Below are 26597 nucleotides of genomic sequence, written 5' to 3' on the forward strand. Positions count from 1 at the left end.
CTATTAATATCATCAGTCATTTCAGGCATGTAATAATCCCCAAATGTTCGTCGTCTTAAAGGGATTAGTTTGATACTAAACTCTCGGAAAGAGTTTTATTGTTATTTTTAAATATGACTTCTGTGGTAAACAAATCTCCACCTTCCTTATTTGTCAGAGACCCACAATTTTAAAAAGAGCTTTTATGCCGTATGTACTTCAAATAATAGTTGCCAATATTTAATTTCTTATACTGTCATGAATTAACTCACTTTATTATCTCAACTACTCTCTGAAGTCCACTTATCATCCTCATTCTCTGGATGAAGGGAACTGAGGAGCAGAGCGGTGAAGTTAGATGGAGACCCCATTCTGACCTGTGCTGTCTAGTTAGTCCTAGAATCTGTATTTGTGAATTTCTGTACCTGAGAATCTTCCCTATCATGCCCTCTCCTCAACTCCTCTCCCACTAAGAGGCCCAGGAGTGAGAGGTGAATCTCATGTATGGGATGGCTGTACGTCTTTCAGTAAAATAAGCACCATACTTGCCTTTACAACAAATTGTAAATGCTGAAAGATGTTTTTGATGCTTTTTCTAAGACCGTCAGATGAAACAAGGCGTATACAAGAAAATGATGATTATTTTTAACAAATCAATCTGCCATATTAAAGGAAAACTAATTTAGGTTATTTATACTACCTTATTGAGAACTTATATTTCTAAACTTCTAGAAGGGCTAACAGTAGGGATTTGAGGGCTAAAAGAAGGGCTTCAGTTCTTGATCTAAATTAACTTTATCTTTCCTCTGATTTCTAACTCACAACCACATACCTATTTACGAACCACCTCTGATAACATTTTTTCATTGGAGGAAGGCTGCCAGTTAGACCACTTAATGTTGAAAGTGACACAAATCTTTAAGTGAAAAGTAACTCAGTAACAGAAGTACATATTCATATGAATAGAAGCAGAGCAAGTTATATATACTTTAATCTCGTTAGTAAATAACATCAACACATACAGTTTGTAGTTATTTGTGTTAGTGTTGGGAACAGAGCTAATTTTGGTTGATTTGGTTATTTTGTATGATTGAGATGAGTTAGAAAAATGAACAGAGTTTTTACTTTTAAGTAGCTTAATTGGTTTTTATTTTACCAAGTCTACTAAAGGTAGTCTGCTTGTCTGAAAATGTTTGCTTCAAATGGGATTACTCTGAAACCTGTAGTCTTTTGGAACTGGGCAGGAGGATAGAAATATAATTATGACATTTGATTAGCTCTTAGGCTGTTTTAGTTCTAGTGGTCTCTGGTTCTAAATGTGGTCATTTTGACATTGATGAATATTTTGTTTGAGGGCGTGTGTTTTAAAGCAGTGCATAGTCATGTCTGCTAGCTTGGCTTTATTCATTGGAATACAGAAATTTAGGTTAGATATCAACAGGTTCCAAAAATAACGAGTCTTGGGCATTGAAATATTTTGCAAAAAAGAATGCTGTCTTGTGACCTAGTTATCTGACATCCCAGTCTTAAGTGTTTTGCTTGTAATTAGAGGACCAGTATATATAAATATCAGTCATACTGTGGACTATAAGCTGTGTAGAACAAAGATTTCATATACAAATCTAGTTAAATCAGCCTCCTATTTTCTTGATTTACAGAAAATATACTCCACTTTGTGTATAGTTACTAATGATAAAAGAAAAAAAAAAAAACCTTTTAATATCTTCATTCCTGTAACAGTTTCCTCATCCATGTGCACATCCATTCTTCCTCCCAGGCTCGAGGCTTATTCCTGATGAAACATTTATATGAACTTGTTTTATTCCAAACAAAATAGTATGGTATATTGAAAGATTCAGCTGAAAGAAATAGTGTTTTAAGGCATCTTTTAAGAGTTATTTAATAAGCTAAAAATTTTAACTAAATGCATTTATTGTTTCTGAAGACTGGTTTTTACTGCTTTTCTTAGAGATGTGATAGGTTGCTGTGTGCAGTTGACTTCCGGATATATACTGGATTTGCATTTGAAGTACAGCGTACAAAATTAGGGAGTACTGGGAAGTATGAAGTGCCATATTTTGTTTTATCAGAAGGAATTGCATCTACTTCATCTGTTTTTTATTAGTGTTTGGAAGAAAGAAAGCTTATTCTGAGTGAGATCTTTTTCATTTTTCTTTAAGGACATTAGTAGTTTTAAAATTCTATGATAATTGAATCATTGTTGAAATCTCAGAAAATGTGAATAAGGTGAAAGGAGAATACACAGCTCTGATCATCTTACCATCATTATCACATCTTTGTCAACACACACACATTTTGGCAAAATTTCTAATCAGTTATTTTAAAGAAGTAAAGATGAATTAGAGCAGACCTCAATTCCATTAACTCCATTTCTTCTTTCTAAGGACATTTGACTCAAGAGACATGTTTTAATTAATGTAGTACAACAAGCCTGCCAGGGTTTTAGGCATGCATGCTTCTAGTTTCTTTATCTATTAAGTCTCTGTGAGTGTAAGATAATATCTGGAGAAAGAAAGTAATTGATCTAAAGGATGAGGTTTTTAGAACTTAGTTTATAGGGGAGATGACACATTCAATTCAATAGCAGCAGGTGGACTAGGGTAAAAGTGGTAGCCTGACATCTCCTGTAATAGACTCTCCAGTTGATGCTTTTTCCTTGTCCAACAACTGTATCCTTGAGGGAATAAACAAGTGAGTAAGTTTTGGGTGCTTATCTCAGATTATTAATATTATTTACAACTGTGCAACTTGAGGGTGTTTAAACACCAAGTTGAAAGCAGAAATCATTGATACTTTTGAAAATATTTGGTATATTTTCTTAGGTTGACTTTATTCTCATTTGTTATAAATTGCTATTTGAAGGCTTCTACGTTTTCTTTCTTTTTTCTTTTTTTTTGAGATGGAGTTTTGCTCTTGTCATCCAGGCTGGAGTGCAATGGCACGATCTTGGCTCACTGCAACCTCTGCCTCCCGGGTTCAAGCTATTTTCCTGCCTCAGCTTCCCGAGTAGCTCAAATTACAGGCACCTGCCACTACGCCTGGCTAGTTTTTGTATTTTTAGTAGAGATGGAGTTTTACCATGTTGACCAGGCTGGTCTCGAACTCCTGACCTCAGGTGATCCTCCTGCCTGGGCTTCCCAAAGTGCTAGGATTACAGGTGTGAGCCACCGTGCCAGCCTGCATTTTCTACTTGTATAAAAAACTGATGTAAACAAATCTTGTAGGCTCTTGAAAAATAGTAGCTTCTAAAATGCCTCTGCCTGTCCTATTTGAAGACTACTATAGTAACACCTATCATGAGTTCCCTGAAAATATTAATGCTAAGAAAGGGATACTGTCTTTGCACCCCATATAGAGACTGAGCAGTGATTGTTTTCCAGTTCACTGCCTGCTGCTTTAACTTTTCAATTTTATCCCCGCGTTCTCAACTCATGACTTTGTTCCTTGACCCAACTCCCTGAGCATATCAAGGCCAAGGAACGATTTGAGCTTCTTAAGTGTCATCTTCACCTCAAAATGTCTTTTTATTTTCACTAATTTTCCTCTTTTCTGATGGTCAGGTAGAAAGATGTTCCTTTCTTTCTTTCCGTATTAATTCAGCTAAGAGGCCATTGTCTCTTATATCCTTTATCATCAGTTATCAGTTCCCCAATCTCGATTTTTACTATGGAAATTTGTTTATTTGAAAGATAGGTCTGAAACAAGAGTTTGTTGATGATCTTCATAACGCTCTCTTTCCTCTCAAGCTGCTGTTCTTCATGCCCAACTCCTGGTAAATGTGGGTCACTTCCCTACCTTCACCATTTCGTCACCACCTCTCACTTCAACCCCTTGTTTCCTAGCTTTGTGCCCTGCCACTTTAGAGAAACTTCTCTTTTGAGGTTCACACATAGTTTTTCAGTAAACAAGTAAGAGGTCACATCCATTGTGACTTCTTAACCCCATTGGACATCGTCAGTGGTGCTCTTTCTTATGTATCCCCTCCCCTGACTTGTGTGACCCCGAGTTATATTATCTTATTAAAGAGTGTGCATGTGCACCATTTGCTGGCTTATTTCTCCCCTCACCATCTCAGCTCTCTCAGCCCTTCTTAGCTAAACATAATGTGAAGGTTTTGCATCCCTCCCAGGACTTGACATATTGCCCTTATTCCTGAGCTGTCACCTCTGTGTTAGGGCCCATATCAAACCAGTTACTGGACATTTACACATTTCTACCTACCCTTCAAATTCCTTGCACTTACATGTAAATTCAGAAGTTCCCTGCTGTTATAATGTATTAATGTATTTTTATACATTATATATAGATTATTTAATAATAATTATTTGGTAATATAAGCAATGCTATTTATTATTATACATTATAAACAGATTTTAACTAGTGGGTACATCTTGAAGTCCAATGAGATGCACATTTACTCCTTGGGTTCAAAAGCCTGATCGTTTCCTAACTTCTTAGATACCTCTTCATTTTGCTTCTTAGTCTTCATTCCCACCACTAAAACTTAGTTCACCCTACAAACTTTTTTGCTCTAGCTTTGTCTCTCACATCTCCTCTTCATTTTTCTCAACACTTAATCATCAGGTAAAGTTTCTTACAAAACTAATTTTTGTTCTTATCATCATCTCTGCACTGTTCCTTTGGCTATATATTTGTTCATTAGTCCGCTTATTCTGTATTTAGTGTATTCAACAAATATTAAATGCTAACTCATTGCCTGTTAAGGAGATTATAAAAATGAACAAAACAGACGTGGAGTCTTCCACAAAATTTACACACTAATAAGGGAGACAGACATTAAACAAATACCTAGGAAATAAGTGAATTATACTGTAATAAATGCTCTGAAGTCTACTTCCCCTCCTTACTCCTTCTGTGGGGAGGTTTTCAATAAACTGGAGTGACAGAGTGAGGGAACTGACACTGTATTTGTACATAGCATTTCAGCAAGTGAAATTGCAGCTATGAGAGTGTAAGGACGAACAAAAGCAAAGGGAGGAAGTGCCCTAGAGTCTTGGTGAAATGTTGAGTAATGCAGTTTGGTGTGGGTGTGGGGGATGTGCAGGGGAGGAGTGGAAGTCTAGTATGTGAATTAACGGTAGTGAACACTATCCAGTATGCTTCAAAGCATTTTACATGCTTTATCTCAGGTTTTCTGACAAAAACCGTACAAGGAAGGGATGTTACCCCATTTTTCAGAGGAAGAATCGGAGGTTTAGGAAGGTTCATTATTATAGATCATGAACTCAGCAAATGGCACAACCAGCATGCAGTCACAGCTCTCTTACCCCAAGCTTGGGCTATTATTGGTAAATTTGGGGCCATAGTGATCCTGTACGATTGTGGGAGCATGTGGCTCTTTCCAGGATGCTTTCCTTCACCACCCATCTTTGGACGCCTAGGTCTGTAAATACTACTTTGATGACATTGAATCTCTGCTCCTTGAAGAAGGAATCATTTATCTTTGTATTTTTTCAGGGCTCCTAGCATTTTATCTTGCCTTAAATAGATGTTCTATAAACAGTTATTGAATAACTGTGCTAAAGTCATCACCCTTCACATGGACATTTACATTAGGACCATTTGATATATGCCTTAACTGAAAACAATTGCTGAAGCATGTGACTGTCACTGCCTTCATTTTTCATAATTTTCTTAGTGCCGTCCTGTTTCCTTCCTAGGGTTCATATGTACACAACCCACCAGACCCCACCCCACCCAGAAATATATCAGTAATTCTCTGTAGCAACAACGAAAGTGGGAAATTAGCAAGCAGCTCAGCTCATTCAGATGCGCAGCCAGCTCTAGGGATCACTGCTTATGTCAGTTGTATCCTATGATTAGGGATATCTTTTGAAAATTTGGGAGAGGTACCCAGGATATTAAATTTGGGAGAGGTACCCAGCTTCTAAGAGAAACTTGCTCCTATGTTCTTTTTTTTTGGAGACAAATTTGAACACCTGAAACATTAAGAATCATTTGGGGGTGGGGAATAGAAAGATAGATTGGCAGGCTATATAAATGTCTATTTCTGGTAATGTATAATACAAAAGGAACCAGTGCAATGGGAAGCAGTGGCAAGTGTGTCCCTGAGAAAGGCAGGCCGACACAAAGACTGAGAGCCACGTAACAGAATTGGAGAGAGAAAAACAGGTTCTTAATTTAACGCTGCAGAAGCAATATGCTACTTTGTGCGGAGTACACACGTGAAGTTCTCCAGATCAAACACTGGACTTCTGGTCTAAGGTTTTTGTTCTTTGTTGCTGCCACTACTAATTAGGAACACAGTGCAGTTTGTTTTCTCTGTGAGGAGTTCTTTTCTCATATAAGCTCCTTAGGATAAGATGGATGCTGTTGGGAAGTGCTTGCCATGGGCAAAAATATACAAAGAGTAAGAAAAAGAGGTTTACCAAAGGTTAGATTTGGGCATTTTCTAAGAAAATGGAAGATTATAAAATCCAAGAGAGAAATTGCTATAGAAAGATTCAGAGCCAGGCACAAGAGAGGGCACATCCTGGACTCTGAAACTTTGGCTGAGGAATGTGTTCAGTGATGTGCATATGCTTTCGTTATGCTGTGACTAAATTTCTTTCCCACGTGGGAAAAAAATAGTGCTTGTATTCATTGTGTCTGTGGGGTGGTGGTGGAGAGGTGGTCCAGAAGGGAAGAGTGGTGATGTCAGAACATGTTTGCATTTTCAGCTGTTTGCCTCACAACTAATGACCCCTACATGCTTTATTGTTTTGTCATTTGGAAATAAATATAAGTGTATCTCACATAGCCATGTTGGAAATAAATGGAATATATATAGTTTTGCAGAGATGAAGTCTTGCTCTTTTCCAGGCTGGTCTTGAACTCCTGTCAAGAGATCCTCCCACCTTGGCCTCCCAAAAAGCACTGGGATTACAGACATGAGCCACTGCACCCTGTCCAGGAATATTTTTTATAAAGGTGTTTGAGGATCCTAGCAAGATTTTTTTCCCTTAATGTAAATATTTACTATTGCTATATATAAAACCAAGCTTATGAAGATATAACATTTTCCTTAAGGGAAAAATATGACTAAACAATATGTTACATGATGTGAAATTAATAACTATGTTCAATTTTAAACAATGAAAAGTTTTCAATAGCCAGAACTTACTCTGTAGGGTACGCCCACATCAAGTGCTTCTATTAAGACTTCAGGTCAGTTGACACGTTTTTTTTTTTTTTATAATGTTAGCAAGTTCCAAACTGGAAAAACAAGGGTGTTGCCAGTGGAGGTTGAGGTGAATTGAAGGGAGGGTGGGATGCCACCACCGCAAGCCAGTATGGAGGTGCTGTGGTCAGTGCATTTCAGGGATATGAAATGCAACCCCACCCCTGCAGTCAAGAGTTTCAGAATGCATTTTCTGTTTTTCAGGATGAATCTTCAAGTCATGAATGTAACCAGCGCACAATCCTTCTCTATGGAGTCGGCAAAGAGCGTGATGAAGCAAGGCATCAGCTGAAGAAGATTACCAAAGATATCCTGAAAATTCTAAACAAGAAGAGCACCACAGAGACAGGGGGTAAAGAACCTTAATGCATTTGCTCCCATTATGTTGCCTTTTGCCTCCCCTCTGAGCAGTCTTATCAAAGTGTTCTGCGTCACTGTCAACAGAGCGTTTCCCCTCCTGAATGACTGTCACATTGAAATGTGAACAAGCACATTTAAATTTTAAAGCCTTCTTTCCATTTATAGTAATCCTTGTATTAAAATATTAATACAAGGCATTAATGTTAAATATTGTTGTATTAAAATATTGTATTCCATAGGTAGGTGTAAATAATTTATTCTGATTTTTGGTATACTTCTCAAATTTTCTATAGTAGTAATAAATGAAGTACTGAAGAATGAGTTGAAAACCCTTAGTCTGGAAGAGATCCATTTCTCTGTTTCTTTACCGTAATTTTCCAAGCTTGTGGTTAGTTTCTGTTCTGGGGCACTCACATGTGCATATTAATTGAATATCATGACAGCATATTTGCTCATCTTTTCTTACATTATTCAGAAAAATAACTCCAATAGGTAGTGATGACTACCTATATCTCCAAATGATTTCAAATGAAAGGAAATTTGATCTTTGCTCTATAATGTCTTCTTTAGTTGGAATGCTGTTTCTCCATTCTTTTGACATAGTTTTTACGGTGAAGCTGTGCCTTTATGTTGTATCACCACATTGCATAATTGGAATTTTGTAATTATCCACTTCACGTTTGCCTAATTATTCTTTTCAAGGTTTGTTGATTTCATTAGGCAATCAAATTATTTTAAGTATATTGTTAGGTATCCTGCTACCACCACTGGTGTTTATTTCTCTAATACTTAAATCATAGAAGGAAAAAGAAAGTTTGTGTTACCCTATGTAAACAACATTCTTCCTACAGATGGTATAAACCACCTCTAGGAGCCCTACTGTTCTGTAGTACATGCTACTTTTTTATGGACTCTTCACAGGAGATCCAGCTCTCAGACTTTAGTAGGATAAATTGCCAGAATTTGTCCACCCTAGATCTTTACCAGAGAAAAATACAGATCTTAATAATGCAGATAGATTCTCTTTCTTCCCGGTCAATCATGGTGCACATGCAGAAACATGGTATGAGGGGCAACGTGTTTCAGTCTGCATATGGCGTTCTGGGTATCTGATGTCAGAGGTGATAGTCTTCAGAATTCAGTGGGAAAGTTTTCCTTCCTGTTATTCGCGTCACCTTCCCTAACTCCCTTCCATTCCCAGTTAAGGACTTTGAAATACCTCAGCTCTCTGAGGAAGCAACCAAGAGTTGTGGAAGGGAAATGAAACCTTCTTGTTGGCATGTCATTATTGAACTTGAAAAAAGAAAGTGCTCTGTCTAAGAAAACTGTTTATCTGTTGTTTTGATGTTTTCTCTGTCTTAGAAAAAAGAGGAAACAGTTGCATTTAGAAGATTGAATTTAGAAGCCCTTAAACTAGCTAGCAAAGAATATTTAAAACTACTTTTGGTATACTTGGAAATGGCGGGGGGGTTGTCAGTATTTCCTTCAGGAGATTCAGTAATACATATTTCATCTAAATTATTTTTAGAGGGTCTTTCCAGATCCTATGGAACTTTTTAGATGGCTAAAGGGTATGGGAAGGGGAAGGAAGCAATGAGGTATCCTTTTCTGTTGAGCCTACTAACTTCCTTCACAGCTTTTTAATGCCACACTGTAGTTTGTCCTGTCTTTGTAGCAATCCCTCAAATAGGCAATTCTAGCATATGAACTCACAAAGTGAAAAACATTTTTGTTCTGTGCTGCCTTTTGAGAAACAGGTCAAGTATTCCTTATATGAAGTGCTTGGGACCAGAAGGGTTTTGGATTTTGGATATTTTCACATTTTTGAATATTTGCATATATAGTGAGAAATCTTGGGGATGAGACCCAAGTCTAAACATGAAACTCATTTATGTTTCATATATACTTTATACACATACCCTGAAAGTAATTTTATTTTTCTCTTGGGCATGCTTAATAAACTGTGTTGTGTGCCTGCATTTTGACTGTGACCTGTCACATAAGATCAAGTGTGGAATTTTCCACTTATGACATTATGTCTACACTCAAAGTTTCAGATTTTGGAGAATTTCACATTTTGGATTCTCAGAATAGGGATCCTCAACCTTTGTCAGTAAATTGAAACATCATCTGTGGAACCACATCGTTGGGAGGGGATTTTTTACTTTCTTTCATTTTAGATAAAGTTCCTTAACCAGAAAGCTATTAATTTGGGATGTAGTGAGCTGCTTTCTTATAAATAATCTTAAGTCACTAGTTAAAATTTAGTGTATACACCAGAAATTAGCTAACTATACTTCAGATTAATGGAAAGATGCCCACTTTTTTCAGCAACATGAGTACTGGTAAGGAAAACAGACCTTGTGTTAGCATGTATTTGATTTCTGGGAACACATGAAAATAACATTTTGAGGAACCAACTCATTAGGAGTGTTGTCAGATCAGCCAGGTCTTGCCTAGGTGAATTTATAATATAAAGTTCAAATAATATTTCCAGTTGAATGATCAAACTTCATTTTTCATTTGCATTGACCCTTTTTGGTTGTCAGTGGTGTATCTTTTGAAAATATTAGTGAAGTTTACTATGACAACCTTTAAAAGGCTAAAGTTCCAGGATTTAAAGATTTTTAAAAAGGAAAATCAAAATTAAGCATCAAAAGAGCAATAATAATATGTTATAAAAGCAAATTAACATAAGAAAGATGAGGAAAAATATATATTGACTATATTGTTACTCATGTAAATATCATTAAAATAAGGTATTTCATTGAGAACCACCACTGATTTCTTAAATTTTGCTGTTGAGTATAAATTGCTAAGAACCAATTACATTCTTTTAGATAAGGTTTTAAGAAGTTAGTGATATGTAGATAAATGGAATCTATTAGCACAAACAAATAAAAAGGTGCACTTAGGAGTTTTTAGTAGGATCTATTTCTTTAAGTCTGTTGTTATTGTTTATTTGTTTTGTCCTAGGAAGAACTGAATCAATACATTAATTTCACTTTTAAGGCATTTTGTACACAAGGCTGTTGATGTTAGCTCTTCAGCCTTGGATCAAAGATGTTAGTAAATGAAAAATTCAAAACTTGGATATTCTAAACATGCTCATGACATGTGAGCAGCTACAGTGAAGGCAAAATTTCATATATAATTTGTACTTTTGAGAGTAGATGTTGAAAAAATAATCAGGTTTAATGAATTTGGTAGTTCCTAATCTTTGCATTATATTTGGTGTTACTGGCCAAAGTGGCACAAGCTTGTAACTTATGTTACCCCTGCACCTTTAAATTCTGATGTACTCTGGCATCAAGGTTTCTTTGTTTAGGGAATTAGAAAAGAACCAGCCTTGTGGTGTTTTGTTTTATTTTGTTTTTGACTCTAACCACTAATTCCTCATTGTTGAAAGAGAAGTCTTTTATTTTAATGTTGTTGTTTAAGACCATTACATTTGCCATTAGCAAAATATTTTTGAGCTCAGTGAAATCTTGTTCATTTCTTGTGTCTTTAATAGAGAAATCTGTAAAGTGACATTTGTTCTCTGAAATTAAACTTTTCTAAAGAAGAGGACAGTGTGAGGAGTAGAACTCTTGTCTTGGTAGCCTTTAACTGCTTAGAATCACAGTGCTAGAAATGACATTATCAATCATATATCCAACTTTTCCTTTTTGTTTTTAGACTTGTCTTTGTAAATACAAAATATTAAAGTATTTAAAAACAGAATTGAATTTATTTTTGGATCTTATTCTTAGAACTGTTAAGAGTACCCCTATAATAAGCAATTTTTATTTTTTTATTGGAATTTTCTTCAAACCTCTTTATGCTAATTTGATAAATGTGGCACTTCTTCATTAACGTGGAGTGATTTAATTTTTTGCTGCCATTAAAAAAGGAATCATGTAATTTCTTTTTAAAAAAATATTTTAAACGCTTCAGAAAAGTAACAAGGTGAGTCTCCAAAGAAGATGCCAAGCAGGTGTTTGATTAAGTCAAAGTGAGCCCAGGAGATCTCCCCATTTTCATTGTTGATATAATTGTAGTTTAAAAGTTGTTTAGTGAGGCCGGGCGCGGTGGCTCAAGCCTGTAATCCCAGCACTTTGGGAGGCGGAGACGGGCGGATCACGAGGTCAGGAGATCGAGACCATCCTGGCTAACACGGTGAAACCCCGTCTCTATTAAGAAATACAAAAAAAAAAAACTAGCCGGGCGAGGTGGCGGGCGCCTGTAGTCCCAGCTACTTGGGAGGCTGAGGCCGGAGAATGGCGTGAACCCGGGAAGCGGAGCTTGCAGTGAGCTGAGATCCGGCCACTGCACTCCAGCCTGGGTGACAGAGCGAGACTCCGTCTCAAAAAAAAAAAAAAAAAAAAGTTGTTTAGTGAGAAATGTTCATAAAGACACTTTTTATGATGGCTGAAATCTGGAAACTACTCACTAGAATGGTTAAGTAAATGGTGGTACAGTCACACATTGGAATACTATAAGTGAGAATTATTAGTTTTTAGAACAAATTAAAATTACCTCAGCAATATGAATCAATCTTAAAAGCATACTGTTGATTGCAAGATGCCAGATGTGGAAAGCATATACTATACGATTTCCTTTATGTAAAATTCCAGAGTAGGTAGTAGCGATCTAAGTTGTTAGATATCAGGATTTTGATCTCCTAGGGAGGGAGAGGTGCCTAGAGAGGCCTGAGAGAGTTTCTGATATTCCATTCTGTTACTTTGTATTCGAGTCTTATTGTGTGAGTGTATTTATTTTACAGAAATTCATATAATTTGTGCACTTTTCTGTATGTATGCTGTACTTAAAAAAAATCCATTAAAAATGTCAAGAGTTTCTATTAAATGGAAAATAATGGATCTGCTTTATGTTTATGTAGTTGGGGATGAAGGACAAAAAGCCAGGAAGAACAGGCAAGAGACATTTCCAACACTGGAAACTGTGTTCACTAAACTCCAGCTTCTTTCATATTTTGATCAACATCAAGTGACATCTCAGGTAGCCATTTAAAGCTGTTTTATTGTGCATTTGCAGTATTCTAATTTCCTTAAAATTTTTTTTCATGCAGTGTATTTTCTCAGCCTTAATGGTTTTATACATATATTTTATAAACATACTTGGAAGTATCTCAGACTATTGAGTAGTTCTTCTTCCTTCCTTCAGGTTGCCTTCCTCAGAAGGATTAATTTTTATTATGTACATTTTTTTTGTCCTTAAGATAATAATCAGTGACATATAAAGTAATAGCTAATGAAATAGGTTATTAGAGTTTGGTGCTATATTGCAATTGATGAGAAATCTGTTGATGATTGGAATAAAATACTATGAAATTGAGAAGAAAACACATCTGTTTTGCTTTACAAATCCTTTGATATTCAAATGGATGTGTCTAAAATTAATGTAGTTCTACCATTAGAATACTTAAGATTTAGGTCTGAATGACAACTTTTTGTATCTTTTAAAATTATAGTTAATGAAAAAATTGTTTTATTTGTACATAGTTTTATAGTTTCTATAGAAATATGTTTTGACTTTCATCAAAGTAGAATCATATGTAAATTCAACTGTCTTAAAAAGTAAAAATGATTTGTCTTAGTAAAAGATTATTTGGAATATTGGTCTTACAATATTTTTGCTTATGTTTGCACAGATTTCTAACAATGTGCTAGAACAAATCACAAGCTTTGCATCGGGAACATCCTATCATCTCCCTTTGGCTCACCACATTCAGCTCATCTTTGATCTCATGGAGCCAGCACTGAACATCAATGGACTAATTGACTTCGCAATACAGGTGTCAAAGAGACCATGTTTCTCTCACTTTTAGCAAAGCAAATCCACCAGGCATTGTGCAGTTTAAAGTGAGCCAATTAGCTGGGCACAGTGGCTTGTGTTTGTAATTCCAGCACTTTGCGAGGCCGAGGTAGGAGGATTGGTTGAATCTAGTAGTTTTAAACCAGCCCGGGCAACTTAGTGAGACCGCATCTCCACAAAAAATTTAAAAAGGAGCTGATTGCATGCCTGTAGTCCCAGCTACTTGGGAAGCTGAGGGCAGGAGACTCACTTAAGCCCAGGAGATCAAGGACACAATGAGCCATGATCATACAACTGCACTCAAGCCTGTGGGACAGAGCAAGGCCCTGTCTCAAAAGAAATAAATAAAATTAAAAAAATAAAAATCAAATGAACCAGTTGCTGTGCATTAACATTATTTTATGGACATAGTACATTTTTTGAATAATTTAGACATGGTGAATTAACAGTCTTAAACTAACATTTTATTTATAGTTCATAGTTTTCAATTAAATAATTATAACTGGTGCCAAAATATATGCCATTTAAAAATGTGCGAGTTTTGAGTGCTGCTTCTGTTTTTTGTTTGTTTGTTTGTTTTCTTTTGGTCTTTGTTATTTTGTTTAAGGAAAGATGAAAGTTTATTTGCTCTTTATAATAGAGCATGTTTTAGATTAAGAGCCCAAACAAACATAATTGGATTTGCCCTACTGTTATTTCTTATACACATTTGAGTTCATTATTTACTTCTGTTATTAGCAAACAGAAATAAGACTTGGTTTCCTTTGTTTATTTTATAGGAGATATTAAGTTTGTTAACAAAAAGAAAAGCCAAATAACTTTCATTTTATTAAAAAGAGAAAGGGGAGACAAGTGAGGGGTGGGGTTTTCTAAAATTATACAGTTCAGAACCTTGCACTGCCATAAAGTTTCAGTACCGTATTTCAGCACTGGCTACTTCCTGATTGTATACATCCTGATGTCTAGACAGAAGAACAACTCTCTGAATTGGAAAAGGATTAAAAATTTTAAAAAGGTTAAATTCAGGGAATGTATTTGTAGTGGAATGAGTCAGTATATCTATGGTTTGTAAAAATAACTGTTTTCTCCATTTGTTTTGGCACCTACATTTTTATTCAGTCTTTTCTCCTGTTATAGTTACTAAATGAACTGAGTGTTGTGGAAGCTGAACTGCTCCTAAAATCCTCCAGCCTGGCAGGAAGTTATACAACAGGACTGTGTGTCTGCATCGTGGCTGTTCTCAGGCGCTATCACAGTTGTCTGATCTTGAATCCTGATCAGACAGCCCAGGTGTTTGAAGGGTTGGTATACAGCATGTCATTGTTGTTTTTCCAATCTTGGAATGTATAACTAGTGATGAAATATTATAGTAGTTTTAAAAGAAAAATAGTACTGATACCTGTTTTAATTAAAACATAAAGAACAATCTTGCCAGAAAACATTAATCAAAAAGATCTAAGCATGTCAAGTATGTTCTTCCTAATAATGTGTGATTCCTTCCTCCCTTCTTCCTTGCCTTTCTTTCCTCTCCCTGGTTTCTAAGGGTACAAAGCCAGTCATTTATAGCACTCTATGGTTAATGTTAGCCAGCATCCTGCCATATTATGAATAGTGAATGCTGGAACATTTTTATTCATGTAATTTCAGTTTATGTTTACAGACTCAACATCAGATAAATTTTGCATACATTATCATCTTAGAAATTTGGTTCTTCAATTTCATTTCTTTGATTAAAGATATCTTTTGATGAGAATTAACCTAGAACAAATGACTTCATTCTTGGCTGTAGGCTGGGGCTTACTCTACTAGTGAAGTTGGACTATGGAAATAGCTAATACCACCCCCATTAAAGACTGAGGCTAAGAGCACCAAATTAGTGTAATGAGCTCTCAAAGACCTACATAAGCTGCTTTTTATCCACTCTCCACTCCTTTCTCCAGGGCTTTTTATTTAAACACAGAAAGGCAACCTGTTATTTCTTTCTCTTCAGTTTTTCCCTCTGAGCTCAAAAGAATCATGGGATTCTTTGGTTTTATAGTACCTTTTATTGTTTTAATCCAGCACATGTAATCAATTTATATGCTATTCTAGAATGATATAAGTTTAACAGTAGCTCTTCTGAGGAAGAGGAAATGCTACCTTTATTTGTATTAATTACGTGTTATGAAATGAAATCTGAAACATCCTAAAAACTTTAGAATATAAGAACATTTACATATTAGAATTAAGGAAATAGAGAATTATTTAATATCTCAACTGCTGTATAAAATTTGAATTTAGTATTACTTTACAGCCCAAGAAATTGAGATTCAGGCCTGTTAAGTGTTTGGTGAAGTGATATATCACATAGCTAATAAATCTCACAGATTTTAATAAAAATCTTTCTAACTGGAAGCTTATTCATGCTGTTTAATCTATGTTCTACTTTTAAAATAGTGAATTGAAACCCATTAGTTGGTCATGAAATGAATTGAATGGGTTGTGACAAGTCTTTTTGTTCTTGTTTTTATGTTGTTATTTTGAAATTGATTTCAGTATCATTTAGTTTGGCATTGAAAATTTTTATCCTATTAAATATTCATGAAATCATATTTGACATCAACTTTATTTTTTACCTTATATTAGTAAGAATAAGTATTATTCTTAAGACTATTATTTCACTTCTTTGTACTCATGTGAATGAGTACACTGGATCACGATGTGAAATGTTTTTCTTATTGCTGGCAAATCAAAGAAGTTGAGGAAACACTCACTACTATATGATGGATACCTAAACCTAACAGACTCTCAATAAATGTTTATTGACTTTAGTCACAAAATAATTCTTTGCTTTATAGATAGTAACAGGATTTTGTGTAACTTTTATTTTAGAATAAGAAGGTACAAGCACAGGTTTATTACAAAGGTATATTGCATGGTGCTGAGGTTTTGGGGTATGATTGAAACCATCAGGAAGTGAGCATAGTACTCAGTAGGTAGTTTTGCAGACCTTTCCCCCTCTCTCTGTCTCCCCACTTCAGTAATCCCCAGTGTCTGTTGTTCTCGTCCTTATGTCCATGTGTACCTCATGTTTAGCTACTGCTTACAGTGAGAATATGTGCTTGGCTTTCTGTTTCTGCATTAGTTTGCTTAGGATAATGGCCTGCAGCTGCATCTATGTTGCTGCAAAGAGCATGATTTTGTTCTTTTTTATGGCTGCATAGTTTTTGGTTTGCTTGTTTGTATAATTAACAGGTTGAATCATTGCTTTTCTTCTTAATTGTGTGACACTTTTGTTCTAATTGGCAGCTTTTCCCTGCTGCCAGGTAATCCCATCTGTTGATGTCAATTCACAAGGTTTGGGATACTACATTGCCATTTCCTCAAGAAGTCTCCTTGATTCCTCCTATGGTACCTGTGATTCCATTGTCCTTCTTGGCCTAGACATCCTATGCTCTCTCCACTTTGCCCTTTCCCCTGAATGGTAGAGAGGGGTTTGATCTGGGAGTCTGGAAACCTAAGCTGTCGTCTTGCTTCTGCTAGAACTAGCTCTTTGCCTTTGAGCAAGTCACCCCACCTTTCTGCCTCTCCGAGCCTTCTTTATACAATAAGGATGGTGAATCAGATAGTTTCTAAAGCTTTTTTCATCTTTAATAATCTGTCATCTGTGACTCCATTAGTGTAATATAATGCCTGAGCCCTGTAACAAAATACAAGACAGTGATGGAATCAGATGCACAGATAGGTGAATGGACCATGAGTGTTTACATCTGTGGTTGTACAGCTTCTGTGTTATATGGACTATGGACAAAGAGGCCTATAACTACAGGAGTTGTAGAGAATATAACAAAACAGAAGAGGCTTTATCTTCTTATATAAGATAAACTAAAATAACTTTCTTTCTAGTTTATATACATAGGGGAATGTATACATGCATAAAGGGAATGTGACTCCAAACCAAGAACTGCTTGTGCACTTGAAAATGGGTTTCCCAGATTGACTGCTTTGAAGAATTGCTCCTTTACAAAGGAGAACACTTGGGAATCTTTGCACACTGACTGCATTTGTGAATCGTTTTACTGAGGAGGCGGGGGCTCTCTACAACAGTTTTCCTTTTGTGTCTCAGTCACAGCAACTTAATTGGTGGATTCCTCCATATGTACCTTCTTTATGAAGGAATTTCTTTCATTGCTTTTGTTTCTTGTCATCAGTGACATTTCTGAAAATTTTTTTTATATCTACTATTTTAGTGTCATAATAGAAAAATTATATTGTACTGAGTTATTTACTATTCTACTTATTAGTTTCAACAATCCGATATCTTTTTTCTTACCTAAGTAATACATATTTTCCCTCTAAAAGAGTCAGATGATAACCCATATAGTAGCAAATATGTGTCTCATTTCTTCGTGTATTTTTCTCCTCAGGTTGTGTGGTGTGGTCAAGCATGTCGTAAACCCCTCAGAATGTTCTTCCCCTGAAAGATGCATCTTAGCCTACCTCTATGATCTCTATGTGTCATGTAGCCACCTCAGAAGTAAATTTGGAGACCTCTTCAGGTGAGTAGAAGAGACTCAAAAAGACAGAAATAGGATCATGCCTATGTTTGTTAGTGACCCTGGCAATATTGTCATCCTTTTGAATAATGAAAGCTAATTGCAATTGTATCTATTAGGCAGTAATTTTGATATACTCAAGATTTGTTGAAACTGAGTATTAAAATACACAGGGACAATACATGATAGACTATTATATAAATGTGTGATCATAGGTTTTTTTTTTTTTTTTTTTTTCCCGATATTGAAATGATGTTAGGTCATAAACTCTCTAACTTTGATTGTATTTCTTCAATGAATAAGGTATTTCTTAAGATTTTACATTCTCTATATGTTGTACAGACAATGAATTTTAGGTAAGTCCTACTGAAGTAATGATTATTTGATGTATCTTTCCATTTTAGGTTTAAAATTCAGTTTGGGTTATAAATCTAATAGATCAGTGAGGCAGCTCTTTATATTTTGCTTTATTTGTATCTCTCTTGCTTTTGATATCCACCTTTTCTGAGCTGACTTTTTGCATTACTTGGATTAGCTTTAATATCCTTTGGGCATTACAGTGTTTCATTTTTTATTTCCAGTCACTCATAGAAGGTTCTATAGCCCCATTCAATTTTCTAGAACCTTTTCATACTGTGTTTACTTTTCCTCTTTTTTACAAAAACAATTTGCTGTTTAGCAGATAACTTTTTCATGTGTTAATGAGTTTTTAAAAAATGACCAGTACCCTCACTGAATAACATTAAATCAATGTGCATTAAAAGTAGGAAACCTGGTTTCTATTACAGATTGTATTTGATTCAGGTTCAGCTTTACTGCCATGGATACCTCTTGCTGCGACCATTGCAGAGCTCTTCTAACTGGTTTCCTTGCTTGCACCCTTAACTCTAAAACACATTCTCAACATACCCACTAAAGTGATCCTTTTAATACACGAATGATTCACAGGCTTTCAATGACTTTTCACTCACTCAGAATAAAATTCATCGTCCCTACATAGCCTTCAGGATCTTCAGGGTCCCATCTTCTCTTCCACCCCTTTCCCTCTGTTTATTCTGGCCACACAGACCTTTTTACCGATCAAACCTTTTTACTGATCAAACAAGAACGACCCATGGCAGGGCTTTTGCACTTTATCTTACATTGCTTGTGATACTTGTCCTCAGTTACTAGTGTGCTTTGCTTCCACACTTCACTCATGACTGCCTCCCTGAGCACACCATTTTAAATAGCACCCCCATGTCATCATTCTGAACCTCAGCACTTGCTACCCCCCCATAGATTCTGTATTTATTTGTGGCCCGGCTCCTCCTTAGAATGTATGCTTCATGACAGCAGAAGCTTTTTCTATTTTTTTCACTGCTGTATCCCAGTGCCTAGAAGAGTATGTAGCTCTTAGTAGGCACTGAAAAAAAATCTGTTGAATGATAGTTTTATCTAAAGCAATTCATATTTTTAATGGTATTAATAAAGTGTGAAAATATGTTATGAAATGGGTTAGGCTTCAAAATAATCCTTTGTGAAATATTTGAGTGGGTCTTAGGAAATATCTTTCCACAGAAATTATGTCACAATTTAAAAAATACTTACATTCTTCTCTTAGTTTACATAGAGCTTTCTGTTTCAGCTTACATTTTTCAAAGAGCTTTCTCTTACATGATTTAGTTCTTACAGCAGCCCTTTTTTTTAATAGTGAACTTCCTCAGACAGCCCCAATAGCCTATTTGACCCTTAATACTCCTGCAGTGTGGTGCAGATAGGTTAAATGAAGTAATGCAAGTAACACGCGCTGGGAGTGGAGATTTAGGGTACCAGCACGCAGTGAATAGAGAAATTACTTAGGGGTCAGCAGAGTGGCACATCATGGTGATTGGCACTGTCTAAAGTTTCCTCTATTTAAAAAATGAAAGAGAAATACAACTTTCTTGGGATATCTTGAAGTCAGAGACCTATTTGTAGTTTGAGATGAGGAAAAATGGGCAAACAAAAGCTAGATACACAGATATTTCTATCAGTGTACTGATAAAACAACTTTAATAATTTTATCAGAAACAAGATTCCTAAAGTTGTATGAGAGGAATATTTTTTCTGAAACACCATTCACACAGTTGCGTGAGAGGAGTATTTGGGGGAGATACAACATTGGTCACTTCTACCACTGATTGAGCTGCTGCTGTGTGCCAAGCACTGTGCTGGGTTATTTCTATCAAGAGCTTTAACTCTCACATCAACCTCAAGAAACTGAAAATGTCATGATTCTGAATTGCTAACTTGTATCCTTCAATGACAACCAACACATGTTTAAAAATATAAGTTGTCTGCACAGAAAGAGAATGTAGAAGATTGTATTTGCTGCCATTTAGTAAATGACTTTACTCCTCTTTCTTAGACTAGTGCTTCCCAAGCATTATTTGGCACTTGATATATGTGGGAGATCTTGTTGCACATACAGACTCTATACACCTACAGTGGAGGTCCAGGATTCTTTATTTTTAACAAACACCACAAAAGTGATTCTCAAGGAGTAGAGGTGAAACTACATTTTGCTAAACATTGAACTGAACAATCTCTGTTTTCTTAAACCTGTTGACAGTGGCAATAGTTTAGGATAGAGAGTCCTTATGACTTTTCATCTTTGAGGGACTCATTCCTGGCTACCGTTGATGCAAGTATGTAACAATATGGGGTTTATAAAGAAAGCCGTAGGTCACCACAAACCACGAATACATTTACTGCCAGAAACTTAATCTATAAAACAGACTTTCTGATGCATAAAAGAGCTTTTGAATGGAGAAGGTGAATGTTGTTTATGAATTTGCTACCTACAGAAGGTAAGCACAAATGGATAAGTTCATATAGAACCTGAACTTTTACATCACATCAGTCTCTCAGTCTCATTCACAGAGCAGGTTTGGAGGAGATAGATTCTAATTCCTTTTATACTTCTAATAGTCTATATGTGATTCAGACATAACTCACTGAAACATGAACTGTTTTCATATGATAGACCAGGCTCTTTAAAAATCTCTTAATGCTTCTGAGAAATACAACATGCTAAGTTTTTATGAATGATATAATACTTTTTTCACTTCCATAGAATTTGTGTATTATCCATATCCCCTCACTAGAATATAAGTTCCTTGAAGGCAAGGAATATGCCCCTCTTCTTCACAGCTGTGCTGCAGTTTCCAGAATAGTCTTGGCACACGAACTTCTACTGCGTACACTATACCAGAGGAATAGTTTTGTAGGATGTATAATTAAGAGTAACACAAAATTTCCCTTATGTGTAATTGAATCCTTTTTTTGTTTTTAAGTAATAACACTTTTCAACAACTGTTAAGACACAGTTGTTGGAAGCCATAGTAATTTCTTTGATTTTTAAAGCATGTAAAATGTAGACCATATTTTGGAAATACTTAAGATTTGTAACCAAATACCTCATTTCTGTTTTGTTGTTCCACCTACGTAGAAATTATTTACTGAGGAATTTGTACATTCCAAAGCACTTTGATTAACGCCAATTAGTAAGAAGTTCAAATTAAGAACTTATAATGTAAATCATCTCTAGGAATGCATTACAGTTCCTGCCATTTAATATATCCTTAAGTGAAATAGTTTTCTAGTTATTCTAGTTTTATTTTTCTGTTTTAACTTTTTTTCTTATAACCTCAGTAGTGCCTGTTCAAAAGTAAAGCAAACCATATATAATAATGTGATGCCTGCAAATTCGAACTTGCGTTGGGATCCGGACTTCATGATGGATTTTATTGAGAATCCCTCAGCCCGTAGCATCAACTACTCAATGCTGGGCAAGATCCTCAGTGACAATGCGGCCAATCGCTACAGCTTTGTCTGCAATACACTCATGAATGTATGTATGGGCCATCAGGATGCTGGCAGGTGAGATGGGTTACCCTGGAATTCATGATTAACCAAAGAGTTGTTGCCTTGGTGCTTCTTTGAAATTGATGTCATTAGTAAGTGTCTGGACTCACATTTGGCTATCATTTGCTTTTTCTAAATCTTCTTTTATTCCTTAATTTACCTCTGCACTATCTTATAATTTCCTTAACCTCAGAGACAGTGCTTTCTGATTTATTATGCTGGCATGAGATGTTTTCAATATGGCCAACAATTACATGATTTATTTTCAAAAACATAGAATAAAAATACAAATAAAAATGCCTATATTTTGAAAAAAACTGTATTTGGGTCCACCTAAATTACGTAGTATCTATAAATTTTTTTGATGCCCTTAAAAATGTAAATCGTAGCTCAGATTTATTCACAAAACTAAAAATATTCTAATTCATATATGTGCTGATTGTTGCTTAACAGCATTAATTGTCAAAAATATTTGAAGCCATTTTTATCTTCTCAAGGTTCTACTAAGTTATTTGACAAATGAGTTATCTGTGAATCTAAGAAAATGACTTGTTTGATGTTAATGAAATATATGTTAATTAAGTATATCACAGGTGAGTATTTCTCTTTTGTACAAGGTTACTTTCTATGTTTTCTTTTTATTTTCTAGGATTAACGACATAGCCAATTTCTCCTCCGAGCTTACGGCTTGCTGCACTGTTCTTAGTTCAGAATGGCTGGGGGTTCTGAAGGCTCTTTGTTGTTCTTCAAATCACGTGTGGGGGTTTAATGATGTACTTTGCACTGTAGATGTAAGTTTTCTTTTTCATTTAGAAATTGAACTGTGCAATTAAATAGTTAGTGGCTAATCTTTTTGCTTTTGGCTTTTATTTAATTGGTTCAACTGAAATGTTATAAAATATCATTTCTTTCTCCAAAAGCAATAAACCACAATGACATTGCCATGGATTAAATACATGAAAACAATAGAAATAAATAGAATGCATAGTTTAATCTGTAGCAGAGGGATCAAGAATTTCTTTGTTTCCTGAAATTTCCATTTAGTTGAGATTTCTTCCAAATGGTTGGTCTCTTCAGAGCTGCTTTTTCTTTTTACCAACTGCCCTGGGTTCCTCATAGCATGGGATATAATCTAACTAAAGCAGTTCACATTCTGAAGAGAACCATTTTGATATTTTTAAGTGCAAGACGCACTGTACAAATAAAGGCTTTGTGGGGTTACATAAGAATGTCCAGCTCTTTTTTCTGAGAGTGTCCAGTGTTTTTTGGCAATTTTGCCTGGAAGATGATAAAGAGATACCCCTCGTATATATCACTGACTTCCTTGGATGTCATGTTGCATCCATGATGTGTGTATGTCTTTAAAAATCTGTCTTGATTCTTTACTTCTCCTGTTGCCACTTATTGGAGTAGCCTTTGTCCTACATTAGTATCGCTTATGCATAGTTCTTTATATATTTTTATACCTGCCTCTCAGTTGAAGGTTTACTTCTGAATTCTGCTAATCAGGACTGGTTGGATAATCCTATTTCTACATCTTCATTATATGAAAACTTATGAATTTATGTATATAAAATTCATAGATGTGGCCTGCTTTTCTGGACAGAACAGACTTTCTTTAATATAGTTTCTTAATCTCTTAGTTGTTTTTTTAAAATTACACTTTACCTTTTGCTTCAATTTCTCATCTAAAAAATTGGGATTAATAATAGTGTGAACCTTATGGCGTTGTGCTAATAAATAAGGTGATTTTTGCAATTTAACTATAGTCTTTGGCATATGGTACGAATCAGTATGAAGATTGCTATTGTAGTTGTTTTTCCTGTTATTTTCTGCCAAGGTCACATGAGATCTAGAAAGGTAAATTTTTCACTGTGACTGAATTAATTTTCCCCTCTGTCTCTTTTTCTTCTTTTTAAATTTAAGAGTCAATTGGAAACTTTCAGAGTTGTTTTTAAAATGAGTTTTATCATATTAAAGAATCCTTAGTAGTTATCACTGAAAGGAACTCCAAAACCTTAGTGAGGCTTATTTTTCAACTAGGGGGGAGCCTCCTGGTTTTTCCCTGCCTTCTAATGGTCTGACTCTTAATGATATATCTTGTTGCACTCTGCCAAAATGTTTTAATGATGTTACATCTTGTAGTGATTTCCTGATTTTGCATTTTTGTTGTTTTGTTTTTCATGTGCATGTATGCAAGTCAAACTCAGTATTTTCTTACAGCATTGGAATGTGGGTAAACTTCATTCATTGCTTTATAAAATAGAAATAGGCCTAGAGGATAATCATCATGATATGTTGTCATTTCCCTCTGTTGGTTCATGTTGGGATTTGAGATCTTATTGGTATTGCCTACATTCTCTTAGTTATTAATCTTAGATACTACTCACAAGGTTGTTAGGTATTAAAACCTGTCAATGTTTTTCTTGAAGGTGAGTGACCTTTCATTCCATGATTCATTAGCTACTTTCATTGCTATTCTGATAGCACGACAGTGTTTTTCCCTGGAGGACGTCGTGCAGCATGTCGCACTTCCCTCTCTTCTAGCGGCAGGTAAGGCAGCATCCAGGAACTTCAGTTGCTCTTTGATTGTTGTCTTGATGGAGTGGTTTCTAACGCTAAAACACAGTGAAAGGAGTATTTGAGGGTATGTATGTTGGGAAGTGGTGTAGTGTCAAGGTAGATATAGTAGAATTGTAAGAGTTGTTGTATACAAATTAACATGGATCACCATGAAAAAGGTGGGAAACTGCTATGTTACAGTCTGTTTTAAGGAAGCACTAAGATTTCTCAGAAAAATAGCCAGGGCCTCACTTTCTTACCATAAGGAAAATTTATTTAAATTATTCCGGGAAAGTTAGCTTGATAGGAAACCTGAAGGACGTGTTCCCAAGTGTGTTAGAAAACTTGCTTTTCCAATCCCCCTTTCCTAGCTTGTGGAGATGCGGACGCTGAGCCCGGGGCGAGAATGACATGCCGACTCCTGCTTCATCTCTTCCGAGCTCCCCAGGCCTGCTTCTTACCTCAAGCCACGGGTGAGCTGACTGCTGAAAAATCTGATTACCTTTTCATTGGTAGCTAAAGGTTCTAAAATGACCAAATAGGCTGTCCCTTTCTGTAATTGCCTTCTTAATTTTTTGGGCATGCCCTGGGGGTGATGAAGGGTGAGATGATACCATTCGTTGAGAGGGCTGTCAGCACCTTTTATCCGTGTAATATCAGGATGTATTGAGAAATACGAATCAAGAGTTAATAAGCAATAAAAATACCTCTGCTCTTAGGCCAAGCCATGCTGGTGGGCAGCATGGTCCTCTCACATACTGTGTGTGTTGGTTCTGAACCACACCACAGCAGCTTAGGGCAATGGTGATTTATTTTGTTTTGTTTTGTTTTATTTTATTTTATTTTGTTTTATTTTATTTTATTTTTTTCAAGACAGAGTCTCACTCTGTCGCCCAGGCTGGAGTATAGTGGTGTGATCTCAGCTCACTGCAACCTCTGCCTTCTGGGTTTAGGCAATTCTCCTGCCTCAGCTTCTCAAGTAGCTGGGACTACAGGCATGCACCACCATGCCTGGCTAATTTTTGTATTTTTGGTAGAGATGGGGGTTTTACCATATTGGCTGGGCTGTTCTTGAACTCCTGACCTCTTGATTCACCTGCCTCAGCCTCCCAAAGTCCTGGGATTACAGGCGTGAGCCACTGCACCCAGCCCTCATTTATTCTTGTACTAAGTAGAAGGAATAAAGTAAGAATTTTTGGGGCGTTGGTGAAGTCTTTTCCTAAAGATCATTTCCATATAGATATGAATGTATCTGTGTGAGAATCAATACAAGTATGTGAAAGTCCTACTAATCTTGTTGATGTATCTCTGAGGAGGAACGACGTTGTTTTAGTAAATAACAAGAAAAGGGTAAGTGAGGAGTACTGGCAGTGTTTCTTAGTGAATCCATGAAGCATCAATTAAAGCAAGCTAATGGCAATTAAGCACCCACAGTCTAACAATGAAAGGCTGACTGCCTATAAATAATTACAAAACATTACTAATGATGGTGATGAGACTGTTAAAGATTTGTTGTTTTTGTAGGCAAACCTTTCCCCGGAATAAGATCATCTTGTGATAGACACCTCTTAGCCGCTGCTCACAACAGCATTGAAGTGGGAGCCGTGTTTGCTGTCTTAAAAGCAATTATGATGCTTGGTAAGATTATTCTGACCCTAAGCTTCTTGGTTAATCACCAGAAATGAAGGCAAAATAATTTATTTTCAGATTTAAATCTAGTAATATTATTGGAAATATGATATTGTTTGATCGCTTATTCTCCTGGAAAAATTAGTTGGTTTCTCTTAGACCAAATACATAAGACTCTGAAGATTCTGTCCCTTATCTACAGTGTCTCTGGGGGAACTTACATATAATATTTTGTATGGTGTTTTAGTGGCATAATGTCTTATTCTGATATAAAATAGGTCCTCAGACCCACAGGGTTGTTTTGCCTTCTTTGGTGGCAGAAATCACACTTTGTGAGAGACAGAGATGACTTGGTAATCTAACTAAACATTTACATTTTATCCAGATTATGTTTCAGGAGCAGAACACCAGAAAGTCTGAGTTTTAATCTTAGCATTTCTGCTTCTACATGACCCTGAACAAGTATATTTCCTTCTAACTTCGTTTTTTGGTGACCCATGCAGTAGTTGCAATGATGTTGATATTATTGATAAATCAATATTAAATTTCACAATACTTTATTTCATTTAATTCATAATGTCCAAGATGTTCTTTACATCCTTATT

The 26597-nt window shown here is 35.8% G+C and overlaps 2 protein-coding genes across 2 annotated transcripts in view; one reads left to right on the top strand and one right to left on the bottom strand.

Moving 5' to 3' along the window:
• Positions 1-26597, top strand: part of MED12L (mediator complex subunit 12L) — a 337419-nt gene that overhangs the window by 247374 nt on the left and 63448 nt on the right. Inside the window, exons 16-25 of the mRNA XM_015131808.3 lie at positions 7406-7553; positions 12444-12562; positions 13215-13358; positions 14516-14679; positions 17785-17916; positions 21589-21816; positions 22451-22592; positions 24234-24354; positions 24735-24836; positions 25888-26001. Coding sequence (XP_014987294.3) covers positions 7406-7553; positions 12444-12562; positions 13215-13358; positions 14516-14679; positions 17785-17916; positions 21589-21816; positions 22451-22592; positions 24234-24354; positions 24735-24836; positions 25888-26001 — 1414 coding nt within the window. The remainder of the gene's footprint in view (positions 1-7405; positions 7554-12443; positions 12563-13214; positions 13359-14515; positions 14680-17784; positions 17917-21588; positions 21817-22450; positions 22593-24233; positions 24355-24734; positions 24837-25887; positions 26002-26597) is intronic.
• The window catches only part of P2RY12 (purinergic receptor P2Y12), a 46817-nt gene that overhangs the window by 5538 nt on the left and 14682 nt on the right, over positions 1-26597 (bottom strand).

The sequence above is a fragment of the Macaca mulatta genome, chromosome 2 (genome assembly GCF_049350105.2).
Source record: "Macaca mulatta isolate MMU2019108-1 chromosome 2, T2T-MMU8v2.0, whole genome shotgun sequence".
Classification (NCBI taxonomy): Eukaryota; Metazoa; Chordata; class Mammalia; order Primates; family Cercopithecidae; genus Macaca; species Macaca mulatta.